Consider the following 12806-nt stretch of genomic DNA (forward strand, 5'->3'; position numbering starts at 1 on the left):
TAGATTTAATGAAGTTGGAGAAAAGCTCAGCAGTGTATTTTGTTTTGTTTTTAAAGGAGGAAAAAAAAAAGGCTCAAAAATGCATGGTGCTACAGGCTGCCTTGATTTGTTGCCACCCCACTCATGGGAGCAGCAGCTGTGGCTAAGAGCCAGGAAAGAGAGACAGTCAAGCTGGGACAAAGTCCTGTAGAGCATCAACCATCCCAGCGGAACGGGAAAGTGGTGATTTGTGAAAAGGGACCTTCCCAGGAGGGTTGTTTAGCTTCAGCTGAAACTAGTCTGTCTTATAAAAATCCCTGAATCAGGGAATGCCATAGAACAAAGAGACTTTCTTCTCCGGATAAGTGTTACAAACTAAACAAGATAATAACCAGCAGCATAGAAGTCATATCCACAAGCTGGCTTTTAAAGAGGGCTGTCTCTATTTCATTCGTTAGCCTACTTGTTCTTTTTTTTTTTTCTCCTTTTTATTTTTCATTTTGCTGAATAGCAACCATTATCTAAAGTACTTCGGGGGCAGAAAAAATTAAAATTTAGTTTTTCTGTATGGCAGACTGCCTGAGATGGCCGGAAGGTCATCTCTATAGATCTTACTTCAATAAGATGCCAAGCTCTGCAAACTTTCCTCATTCTTCAGCTTTAAAAACAAACAAACAAACAAACTGATTATGGAAAGAAAGTTCCCTTTGTGGATCTGCTGCAGGTCCCCCAGTGACTGACCACAAGGTTGTGCATGTGGAAGGTTTGTGAGTGCCAGCACTGAGACTGGAATTCATCCTTGTTCTCAAATTACACTCATTCCAAACTGACTTCTGTTCATTTGGTCCATTTCTGAGCAACTCTCTTGGCTTTAGTGAGATTGAGTGCACAGCCTCCTCCACCACGAATTGCAAACATTGCTGTTAAGACTACAGTAAGCGTAGATACTCATTTAGCATCAAGGATTTTAGCTTAGTTCATCACTTGAGAGTTTGCTTCTGCCTTTCCTGCCAGCACTCTCCTGGAAGACAATCTTCCACAGATGGTTTTGCTGATGGTCCCTGCATCCAGACACCCAGAAACAAGCAGCACGGCATTCGCACTGGAAGGTGTCCAAGTCTCAAATCCACTTTCCTCATTGATCTGACTTTCCACCTGCAGGTCATGAGGCAATTCTTATCATTCATTTTCAGTCAGCCACTGACTGTGATGAATGAACTCCTTCTCAGGGGACTTCAGGAGGCACCACAATGCTTCTTTTCTTTGACTTTGCAACTAGCCGAGCTCCTTCATTCACACTGGTACCTCCTGTGCCTCCAGTACTGGAGACAATTATCTTGAAAGCAAAACTGTATTTTCATCATATTGCTTTAACTCTTAATTTATAAGAAACATTTTCTAAATGTCTACAATACACTGAAGAGGGTTAATTATATTAGAGACAAAGGAAGCCAAGCTCGCTGTTTCTGCACTAGCTTTGTGGTGCACTACATATGAAACACCACTGTGGGTTTGGTACTAGCCACTTTCTCACGGCACTTTCAAAGGAAGAAAACAAACCCCAAGAACACAGCTAAGCCATTTCTGTATAAGAAATTAAGAATCCCAGATCTGTGGCTGAGCCAAACAGCAACGATCAAACCCCCCATCTGCAGGATCTCAAGGGTTTTTCAGGGCTTCAAGGCAAAAAGAAGGGAGATGGAAATGGTAACACCATGTGTATGGGAATAAATTGAAGGTACAACCCCAAAATAAAGCACAGAGGCAGCACTGCAGGTGTCCCAGTCCCTCAGAAATCAGCCTAATGTTAGCCATGGCAGTTCATTAGGAGAGAGAGTTTCTGATTTCAAGGAAGCTCAGGAAAAGCACCACAGGGAAGTAGTGATGTAAAGGCTTCATCAAATGATCTACCCCACAGTGCTAGGTTTTCCCTTGCTCCAAAGGCAATGGCTGCATTAAAGCACAGCAAATCACATACAGAAGGAAAGATAACGTCGTTGTAAAATAACCAGCATCTACTGGGAAAAAATAATACCACTGAAAAGCCTGTGAACTTTGATATCAACATCCTAGAACTTAGCAGCTAGACCCAACCACTATTACCGTGACAAAACACAAAGCCTGGGTGAAATAAAACAAGTACTATATACGCCTGCATTTAGAGGAAAGCACTAAGCACACAGTAAAGTCAAGAACTGAACTTGGACCTTCTGAGTCTCATCCAGTCTTTAGCCACAAGATTGACCTGCCTTCGTACCCACAGAAGAGAGAACAAGAAAGATATAAACACTTCAGTTGGATAAAACAATGCATTCAGGCCCACGGTTTTCAGACACGCTTTGAAGAAGCAGCCACAACCTCAGCTGTTCCATTCTGCCTTCAGAGATGAAGAACCATTTCCTAAAATACTGATGACACTCAGGAAGAGAGCATTAGGAATACATCCATGTTCCTCAGTGTGAGAGAGATGTCTCACACAGAGCATTTGACTAGAGCTGTAACACTAGTGAAGCTGCCACTATAATACACAGTTGTATTTACTGAATCACAAGGACAGAAGACACTCACGTATCAAATAATGTCCCATCGTTTATCCATACTTCACAGAAAAATTTTGCATGGTAAAATTATTACTGCTATTCTTTAAACCTCTTATCACAACCTAACTGTTCCTTTTCTTGCTTTTACAAAACATAGTTGGTTTTATCCAGTGTTTTTATATTTTTCTAGACTTTTCTAATCCACTGCAACGAAACCAAATTTAATGTGCATCATCTTGAAAGGTTTAACACAAAACATTATTAAACAGAAGCAGGCTAGAACCTATTGAGTATCCATCACCTTCAGTTGTTTCAAGGTAAACCAATATGGACCAAATCCATATAATTCACCCCAGATACATACAAGTAACATCAAAGCTTCATAGACCACCCTCCTGAATACCAGAGGGCACGTTTACTCACCAAACCGCTTTCTTGTCCACCAGTGTGGCTCTTTGATTGCTGAGAACCGAACGTCGGGATGCAGCCTGAGCCTATCGTACAAGTCTGTTGTCCCACATTTGGGCTGGCCGATGATGTAGAAGTGGGGGAGGCAGCGCAGACGGTAGTGCTTGTCCTTGTAATGGTACAAGTGGTTCCAAAATACCTTCCTGAGGTAATCAAATATGGTTCGAAAACGCTTTGAATACAGTGCATAGGAGTTCGTTGTATAAGGATCTGTGGTTGTGTTTCCTCTGTACTCTTCATACCAACAAGGGTTCTTGCTATTTGGAAGGAATTTATTAGGAATTACTGAAAACATCTGCAACATAAAGAACAATAATTTCAGTCAAGGCAGAAAAAAAGTGGCAGTTATATTTTTCTAACTTAGCACAATGATACCACACAATAGAAACATTATCATTAACATCCCCTGCCCCCCCACCCTGTTTTAAATATATTAAAAAAAAAAAAAGTATTTAAACTAAGAAATTGACTTAACTTACTTCTGATGGCACTGGAAAAAACTCCAGTGCAAACAGTTGGACTGGGAGAGAAGCACGTTTAAAAATCCTTTGAATTTAAGGCCAGAAGGCAGATTAACAAAACCCCACATCCCCCACCACCCCAGGAATTAATTTTTCAAGTCAAAGTTGTAATATACAAATTAACTTCCAGTTGTTAATTCTGAAACACAAGGTTTGCAATAACCAGTTTTTCAGGAACGCACGCAGGTAGTTAGAAAGTCTCCCTCTTATTTATCACTTTAGGTGACTGGCAAATCTGACTAACTCAGAATGATTTTGGGTGAGACAAGGTTCTCAATTCAATGAGAGCGTACAGCTGCCAGAAGACTGCCTGATTTTTTGTTTCAGGTGTCAAGACCATTTATATAGCCCATCCATTTTGCCTCTGACTCTGAAGGACTTGATCTATAACATCAACTCTTCAACTGGTATAAATAAGGAGGTTCCAGGTGGTATAAATCACAATACGAACATGAGAGCATCTGCACTGTTTTTATCTTAGCAAAAGATTGACCCCAAATTCTTGAAATAAACCAGCACGCATTAATTTCAGACACACTTTAACTCTTACTTACATGTGGCTCTTGTTTCCTCAGCTCTTCTAAATCAGGGCGCTGTCTTGTTATAAACTCTATCTTTGAAGAAATAGTGTCAATAATTAATTTAATGCTTGGATAATCCTTTACATATGAAATATTAATTTTAGAAGACTGGTAATGGTCTTTCATCTCACTAAGGCTTTCATTGTCCATTAAGCTTGGATTGCTAGTAAAAGCTCCGTAATGGAAGGGAGACGGTATTAACAACAGGCCATGTTTGGCTCCAGTCAGTACGTAGGATGCCATCACTAGAGTCATTATAATCAACCCAAATATTAAGCTGCATAGCTTCCCCTTCTTCAAGCAGGGAAATCCATGCCAGCTTTCACTGTGATCAGTCCTTACTTCCAAAACTGCAAGCAACTTCATCTGCTTGCTATCAGTGTACAAATGATTTTTATTTTCTCCTTTGCAAACGGGACACTTCTGGTTATTATGGCTAGGTCCACGGCATCTGAAACACTGTCTGTGCAAGTCATTTGGTAATAAATGTATGCAACAATTAATGCAATGCTTCATATTAGTACTGTTAAACTCCTGTATTAATGAGCCTAGCACAGCCACAAAAATGTTTCTGAAGCATATGAGTCATCTTCTGCAAGTCTGAAATTATTTAATTCCTTGAGTGATTCTATGAATTCTCAGTGACACAAAAGGACAGGTTCAAACCAGAACAGTTAAAAGGACTCCAGAAGTGAAATATGACATATATAAGGGAAAAAAAATAAATCCAACTACAAAAATAGATGTATTGTAGACGCGTTTTCCAAGAAATTGGCTCAGGAGGAGGAATGTGGCAAAATAAAAATCAGCTACACAACTGGCTCAAGTTTTTCCCATTGAACAGAACGGGAAAGAAGAAAATTTGTTACTTGGCATGAAAATATACAAAAAATAAAAAGAATTCATTGTCCTCCGATTTACGTTGGAATAAGCAAATATGCATAGAAATTCCCAGATATTCTTAAAACAAGCAGGTTCCAAATCAGACTTCTGCTCCTGGAAGCTTCATTGTCCCAGAGATGTTCTCAAAGATGTGCGTTGTGCAACCTAAAGAAAAAAAACGTGTGTTGACACACGCAGAAGAGCAAATGAGTAATATGTACATTCACCTTCATTCAAGGTCATAGCAAAACTGCAATCCATCACAAGTAATTTCACACTACCGTTTGAAAGATGCCTTCTGTTTTCTAAGTATATTAATTGCAGCACTCATGATATTAAACCCAGGAAACGCTTGGCTTCAAGCCCGCAGCGAGTTGCCATTTCTTTTCAGTCACCCACCTGCTCACATCAGCAAACAGTTGTTGACACAGGTAACACTACTCTACCTACATCACCTGCTCACTAACCTCTATAACAGCTTTTAATCTGCTCTTTAAGTCTGAAAGCATTTTTGGACAGTAGCCAATAACACAGGTTTAAATGTTCACCCTGTATCTGTGCACAGGGACCTTAAATTAACTTTCCTGAAGTGGGGCAGGAACCCAGGTAAGAGGACAAGGTAGAGATAAGACAACAGTATGCTTTCAAGCACAAGGGGAAGACAGCCAAAAAACAAATAAAAAAGCCACAAGTAAAACATTCAGTAAATTTAAGAGATTAAATAATAGACATAAGCAAAAACTCCTATCAGGATCTTTGTTTTCTGGAACAAGTGGTTCTGTGACAAGAGCAACCACCAGCAATGCACTACAAAGGCACTAAGATGCTTTCAGCATTACCTGTCAAATACATTTTGACAAGATATCAATCAACAAAAATGGCAAGATGTGTTAGTTAAATGAAATGTACAATCAGTACTGCAATTTCAAGACAAGGCCCTGACCCAGAAAATCCTCTTAAATGATCACACTTCAGTACAGGAGAGGTTGTGCAGTAATGACCACATGAGTGGATGCCCCCTTGCTCCAAGGACTTGAGCACTCACGGATCTCATGGAGGCCTCCGCATCCATGCAGGTTAAAGGACCCTGATGCACAGGACATGTGCTATCCTCCTCTAACCACTTCATTAGCACAGTTGCTCATAGCCAAAAAGTGACTAGAGGTGGTTAGAAGTATTTGTGTCTACCTTTGACAGCATTCATGCCTGGTTTTCCAGACAGAATTCAGAGCAGAGATGTACAAATTCACAAACAAGTCCTCAGTTTTCAAAAGGATAGTCTGAATTACAGCATATTTATGCATAGTTCCTCTAGACTTTCTGTTTTTGCAGCTTATTAAATAACTTCCTGGAACTACCCACATTTTAAAGTCAAAAACAAATCCAGTTTCTCAAAACAGAGATTATCGAATACAAAATTCACAGATAATACATGTGCTTCAATACACTAGATAATACTTATATTACCTATTTTTAAAAATTCCAAGAATTACTTTGGTTTGGGAACTAATGACAGCCCAGAAGCCCAACTGCATCCTAGGTCTGCATCAAAAGAGTCATGACCACTAGGTCAAGGGAGCTGATTGTCCCCCTCTACTCCGCCCTTGTGAGGCCCCACCTAGAATACTGCATCCAGGTTTGTGGCCCCCATCACAAGAAAGATGTGAATCTGTTACAGTGAGTCTAGAGAAAGGCCACAAAGATGATCAGAGGGCTGGAGCACCTCTCCTATGAAGAAAGGCTAAGAGAGATGGGGATGTTCAGCCTTGAGAAGAGAAGGCTCCGGGGAGACTTCTTTGTAGCCTTTCAATACTTGAAGGGGTTTTATAAAAAGGATGGAGAGGGACTCTTTACTCGGATAGATAATGATGAAGGGGAAAACAGCATTAAATTAAAAGAACATAGATATAGATTAGACACTACAAGAAATTCTTCACTGTAAGGGTAGTGAGGCACTGGAACAGGCTGCCCAGAGAAGCTGTGGATAACCCATCCCTGGAGGTGTTCAAGGCCAGGCTGGATGGGGCCTTGGCCAACCCAATCTGGTGGGTGGCACCCCTGCCTATGGGGGCATGGGGGTTGGAGTTGGATGATCTTTAAGGTCCCTTTCAAACCGAGCCATTCTGTGACAGGAAATATTTTAAAACAATTTTGAAAAGTCAGAAACAAAGCAGTAAACTTGGACAGAATGAGAAGGAAAAGAAAAAGATGCTGAAAAATAAAGAAGCAGTTATGCCCCTGAAGGTCAACTTTTATTTTGGCTTCTGTCACCCAGTAAAGACACAACTTCCCTTTAGTCCCTGGGAATGAAGGTGCTGTAAGGCTTTGTCTCTGTGATACTCCTTGTCCATCCTCACATGGACTCTGTGAGAGCAGCGATCCACTCCCCCCAACACCTCCACTTCCTTGACAGCACCATAATGGGGAGAGAAGGATCCAAGATTTAAAGTAAGAAGAGCTCAGCAGTTCTCCAAATGACATGGACAGTCAAAATTGGCAGAGAAAGGGAGGATGAGAAAGGGAGGTTCTGACAAGTGAAAAAGTTTCCACTTTGCAAGTCAAAATGCAAGGTAATAAGGCACCTGAGCAAAGATTTTCACTGGGAAAGAAATGGAGTCAGGAGGAGACTCAGGAAGGGCAGAGTTGGGTATTATCCATTGGGGCTAGAACAGAGTTTCCAAGAGAGTTCCTTCCCCCAGAAAAGACTGCAAAAAGACCGGATGGAAACAAGGGCCCTGAAAAGAAAAGGGAGCTGAAAGATGCACAAAGAACAGGCAGCAGGTTACAGCGGTAACTATAAAAAAAACTGGGTAACCAAAAGGAACTCTACAGCATCAGTGCAATTAAGCATTTTAGGTGCTGCTTTTATATCTTCGTGCAGTCCTTCCACCCCAAAGTCAACGATACCCAACGAGTATCTCAGTCTCCTCCTAGCCCCATGCTATGTATTTTCAGAGGGACCAGTTACTGTGCACTACTAACAGAAAATCCATTTTATTTTCCAGTCCTCTTCTAACAAGCACCTGAAACTTTCACAGTGTTATGGATTGAACAAATGTACCCCATACACTCTTGCAGAATCGATTCAAAACTTGTGTATTTGACATTATTTCTCAAATTTTTAAAAAGAGCTATCAGAGGTACATTGATGGATTCAGATCACAGGATCTCAGAAACATTGCATAAGCTTCTCAGTCCTATTCTATGTCCATTTGCATGTTAATAAAATGGACCAAAATTTATTGAACTCTTAGGTGCAGAAACTTCTCATGAAACTGCAGTATACATATTACAAACTCAAGGAAAAATCTTACTAACTGCACTTTTGAAAGCTGAGGAAAATGCTTTATTGGGAAGGTGATACAAGGGAAGGAAAAAAAAAAAGAAATACGCTTAGGCCCCAGTAAAACTGAGATCTTAATCACACCAGTCAGGAGAAAAAATTTAAAGTTCCACAAGTAACCATAATTCTGCCAGCTTATGCATATGCACTACAACAGGTTGTTTTATTAGATGATCTCTTTGAAGATCTATCACTGGGCAATATGATATATTACTCAGCTAATAGAATAGAGAGAGGGCTTTTGTTTTGTTGATTTTTATTTATTTTTTTTAATAACTTATTTGCAGACGTACCATTTTATATGACTTCCCATTGTCATGGTCATGCAATATAAAAATTTAAAAAAAGAACACTAAAAAACTACTGTAATGAACACACAAAAACCAGGATATAATTCCCTACAGCCACTCCCTTCTCTTTACCAAGAAGTTTTAATTAAATACATTCCCCAGTCTTCCACTGTGCAATGAAGAATGCACACCCAGAAGGCCAGGATCTTCCTCAGGGCAAGAAGCCCATGTTTTCCTCATTCATCCCACGAAATCAAGCAATCTAAAGTATCTCTTCATTGTTTCTTCCACTCAGCATTTCCAGCAGTCATAATCACAGATATGCTTTACCTTTTTTGTATTTCAATACTGACAGCAGAAGAAAGTGAATTGCAGACAGAAGAAAAACTGTGAGACTTGAGTTGGTAATAAAACCATTTATGTCTTTTTATTTTAGTTGCAAAACTGCTGTCGGCTCACTGGCAGAATATTACTCTCTTTACACAACAAGCAGTATCTTTGTACATTCTTGAATAATGTAGCATGTAATTTCCTCTTGTTGAGATGAATGGTGAATTATTTATGATCATGTCTATGCAGTATTTTTCTGCTGTACATAAATATATACCAGCTTACAAAGTAGGAATCAACATAAACCTTTTCAAGCACCTTGGCCAAAAGTAATCCTCCTCATAAAAATGAGGGTTTTGGGGAATCTCCTAAGTAGGAAACGGGGACATAAGAATGGACATAAGAGATGACACATCAGAATGAGGGGAGGGGAAAAAAAAAAAACACTTCAAATAGCTACCTCAGATTTCAGCAAACTCCCACTGAAGCCAACAGGACCTACACTACAGATTTCAACTGAGGAAGACTTAACCTAACAAACATATTTACAGACAACAGAGGATATAATAGGCAAATAAGTTTTTTTTGCCTGTTAAAAACTGACTTTTTCCTTGCTAGTTTCCCTGTGCAACTCCCACTTTACATAAAACTGCCCAGTATTGCCCAGTCTGAATGGCCAGAGGACTCCTGCTTGCCCTGTGCAGGCTGCAGAAGACCAGAGTAGTGGCAGGTACACCTACAGGTACATCGAAATCAGCACAAGGCAGAGCTGCCCACTACAGCCTAGCAACAAACCTACTGAAAATGGAGTACCCACTATGCCTTATTTATTGTCCTAAGGACAGCTAAAAAGATAAATCCCATGAAGAATAAAACACGCAAGATTTTTCATTGCTCACATATTTTCATACATACCTACATAATTCAAAATTTGTTTTATTTCTTTTAAATAAAGATTTAATATAATCCCTCTCAGTTCTCTTAAAGAACTGTAAGGGAATACTGTAATCAAAATGACTATGAAAATAAATTACTTTCATATGCTCAGTCGTATAACTAAAATTCTCCTCCTCAATGAATAAGATAAACCAGATGGAATAGATTTTACAGATGCACACACATCTTCTGGATGTCTCAGCATATGACTTCTATTTTTCAGGTCACAAGCTTCAATTTTTAATGTGCTTTCCTTTTTTCATAATTCTTTAAAATGAAGACAAAGTGAACTTTTGCTAGTACACTTAAGTCTAAATTTTATACCAGCCTTGTTACTTTTAGACATGCTCAGCTTTTCCTGCTACCACATGAAAGAGTGGCATGCTGTGAACCTATTATAAACACACTTCAAGTAGACCAGTAACACGCTTCCCAGCTTGATGTATAACAGTGTTTCTCTGTTTGATGTCAGTGGAGCTACATCACTTTGTTTCCTCTCTTCACACAATATAATTAAAATGTGGAACTCATCAGGGCCAAAAGTTTGAATGCATTTAAAAGATTTATTCTCCATTAATTGTCTAATGTCTATCAGTGGTTGCTTTTGCCAATTACCACAAGACAGAAATATGGGGCTGGGAGAAATCTATAAATACCTGCTTTACACTCTTTCACTGGGCACTTATTACTGGTCATGACTAGAGACAGGAGACAGGGACAGAGATGTATGTGCCATTTGAAGATCTGACCCAGGAAGGTTGTCCTGTTGGGAAGGTCACAGCCTGAAAATGTGGATGTCTCAGACAAGTTGCAAAATAATCCACAGACTCTCAGGGTAGAAGTGGTGAAGCCCAGCCAAAGCACATCTCTCAGATATAGTTCCCACAGACAGGCTCTCCAGTCTCACAAAATTACTTTTTATTTTTTCTTCTATTTTCCTGTTGCCACCCATGTCTGGCATCACATTAAGGTTTTGTCTGCTGATGTGTTTATTACACCTGAGAAAGAAGGGCATTTTTTTCACAAGAAATCTTCATAGTTCTCAATAAAAGCCAAAACCTAGAACTATTAATACACAGAAACACAAGAGAAGTTCATGTTCTTGCTCTGCTGCTTCCTTGTTCTATCCTTACTGGAAAGGATAAGGACTGAGCAAGATTGCAGGCTGCACAGAGGTTTTGCTCTCGAACATGGTGTTTTCAGAGCAAGCCAAGGTATTTGTTCAAGCAACGTGAGGAAGTTCATCCTGTTAGTGAGTAGGCAGTACTGGTTCAATAAACAAAACAGTAGAAACCATAAAAACTGGACATAAAAAAAACTGCTCAGCAAAAGAAAGGAATAATTGTATATTTGCTCTATCCTGCTTATTGTACTCATTTGGCCGCTCAAGTTAGCACTTTAGGAAATAAACTTTGCCTGAATTCACATCTACTTACCTCAAAGAAATCAAAGAGCTGCCAAAAAAAATGAGAATCGTGATTCATTGCTCTCTGCAACCTCCTTGCAAGATAAATAAATAAGTGAAAATAAATAAAATAAAAATGCTATTGCAATGGTTTAGAAAAGCCACAGGACTCATTACAAAGCTCAGCAACCTCTCACAGACCGAAGTATAGCTCTTCTACTTGCTTAAAAATGCTAATTAAAAAAAAAAAAAGAAAATAAGTGCAACTCCCAAAAAGTGATATTAAGCCACCACAAACATTTGTAAGGCAATCACTTGAGAAACAGTTTCATTTTTAAAATCTAGAATATGTGGTCATAACCCGTGGTCATACATTCAACCTGTTGAACAACAGCTGAACACTTTTCAAGCGTACAATATTCTTTAAAGAACCCGGTTCTGAAGCCTTTTAAAGCCAAAGCAAACCTCCTGAATCACCACTGAATCACCAGTCTTGCCCAAATACTAACTGTGGCTCATGCCCTAACACAGCTGGTTTCTTTCTCAAGATCTAATACAAACACACTCTACTCCTTACTCATCAATATACTTCCAGAGAAAATGCAAAAGTGGGACAAATGATAGCCTCTGTTTGCAAAAATCAGCAAACTCCCCTAACATCAGATTAACAACGGTATTTTCAATCAAATAAGGACCTACTCTTCTTATTTGTCCTGCAGAGCTCAGGAAATAGTTACTGAGCTTGAATCACCACTTAATTAGGGCATGAACACTGCCTGAATAAACAGATTATCAGAAGCAAGGAAAAAGGAGGGGAGGTGGGAAAGGGAGCAGCAGACTGTCCTAGACCAGCTGCAGCAGGGCAATGCCTTCCCCAGGAGCCTGTTATGTCTGAAGTCCATGTGTGTTCCCAGAAATGATCTAGGCATAGCTTCTTGCTTCTGTGTCAGCATGTTCTGATGTGTTATTGTTTGTTTTACCTTGAAAATGTGAAAATGCTAATTAAGCCTGATATTGTCCATTTTTAGATTAAGTTATTTTTCAGTGGGAAAAATAAATAAATAAATAAATTTAATCACTTCTGAGTTGGTTTTATCTTTGCATTTCACCTGACTTAAATTGGTCTAGAATCAGACCCATCATTTCTCCATGTTAAAAGCAGAATAAAATGTCCAGACAGGAAAATAGAACAAAAGAGAGCCAGCCTCCATCTTACTGATAAATACCAAAGCATAACATGGTGACCCTGTTAGATCTAAACTAGCATAAAGGTTTAGAAGGCAATGGGCTGGTAGTTCTGCATTTAGCATAGGGGATGAGGTCTAGCCAGTAATTCCTCCATAGTGATACCTGCCTCAGATCCACACAAAGTCATTTTCCAAAACAATTCCAGTGCAAGATTTATGTCAAAGATGAGAGCAGAAGTGAAGCTTAGGGACCTGGAGCATCATTACTGCATTGACTTCTCCAGAAAAGCAGTTCCAAAAGCCCTGAAAGAAAAACCACCGCTGCCAGCCACCTTACCTGTGAC

The 12806-nt window shown here is 39.5% G+C and overlaps 1 protein-coding gene across 5 annotated transcripts in view; it reads right to left on the reverse strand.

Moving 5' to 3' along the window:
- CHST15 (carbohydrate sulfotransferase 15) overlaps positions 1-12806 on the reverse strand; it is a 47099-nt gene that overhangs the window by 13891 nt on the left and 20402 nt on the right. For all 5 annotated transcript variants that reach the window (XM_080596735.1, XM_080596734.1, XM_080596732.1 and 2 more), the window contains 2 exons: positions 4063-5136; positions 2943-3282 (listed from right to left, as the gene is read on the reverse strand). In XM_080596735.1, coding sequence (XP_080452861.1) covers positions 2943-3282; positions 4063-4605 — 883 coding nt within the window. In that variant the 5' untranslated portion in view covers positions 4606-5136. The remainder of the gene's footprint in view (positions 1-2942; positions 3283-4062; positions 5137-12806) is intronic.

Source organism: Anser brachyrhynchus, assembly GCF_964034855.1.
Source record: "Anser brachyrhynchus genome assembly, chromosome: 6".
Taxonomy (NCBI): Eukaryota; Metazoa; Chordata; class Aves; order Anseriformes; family Anatidae; genus Anser; species Anser brachyrhynchus.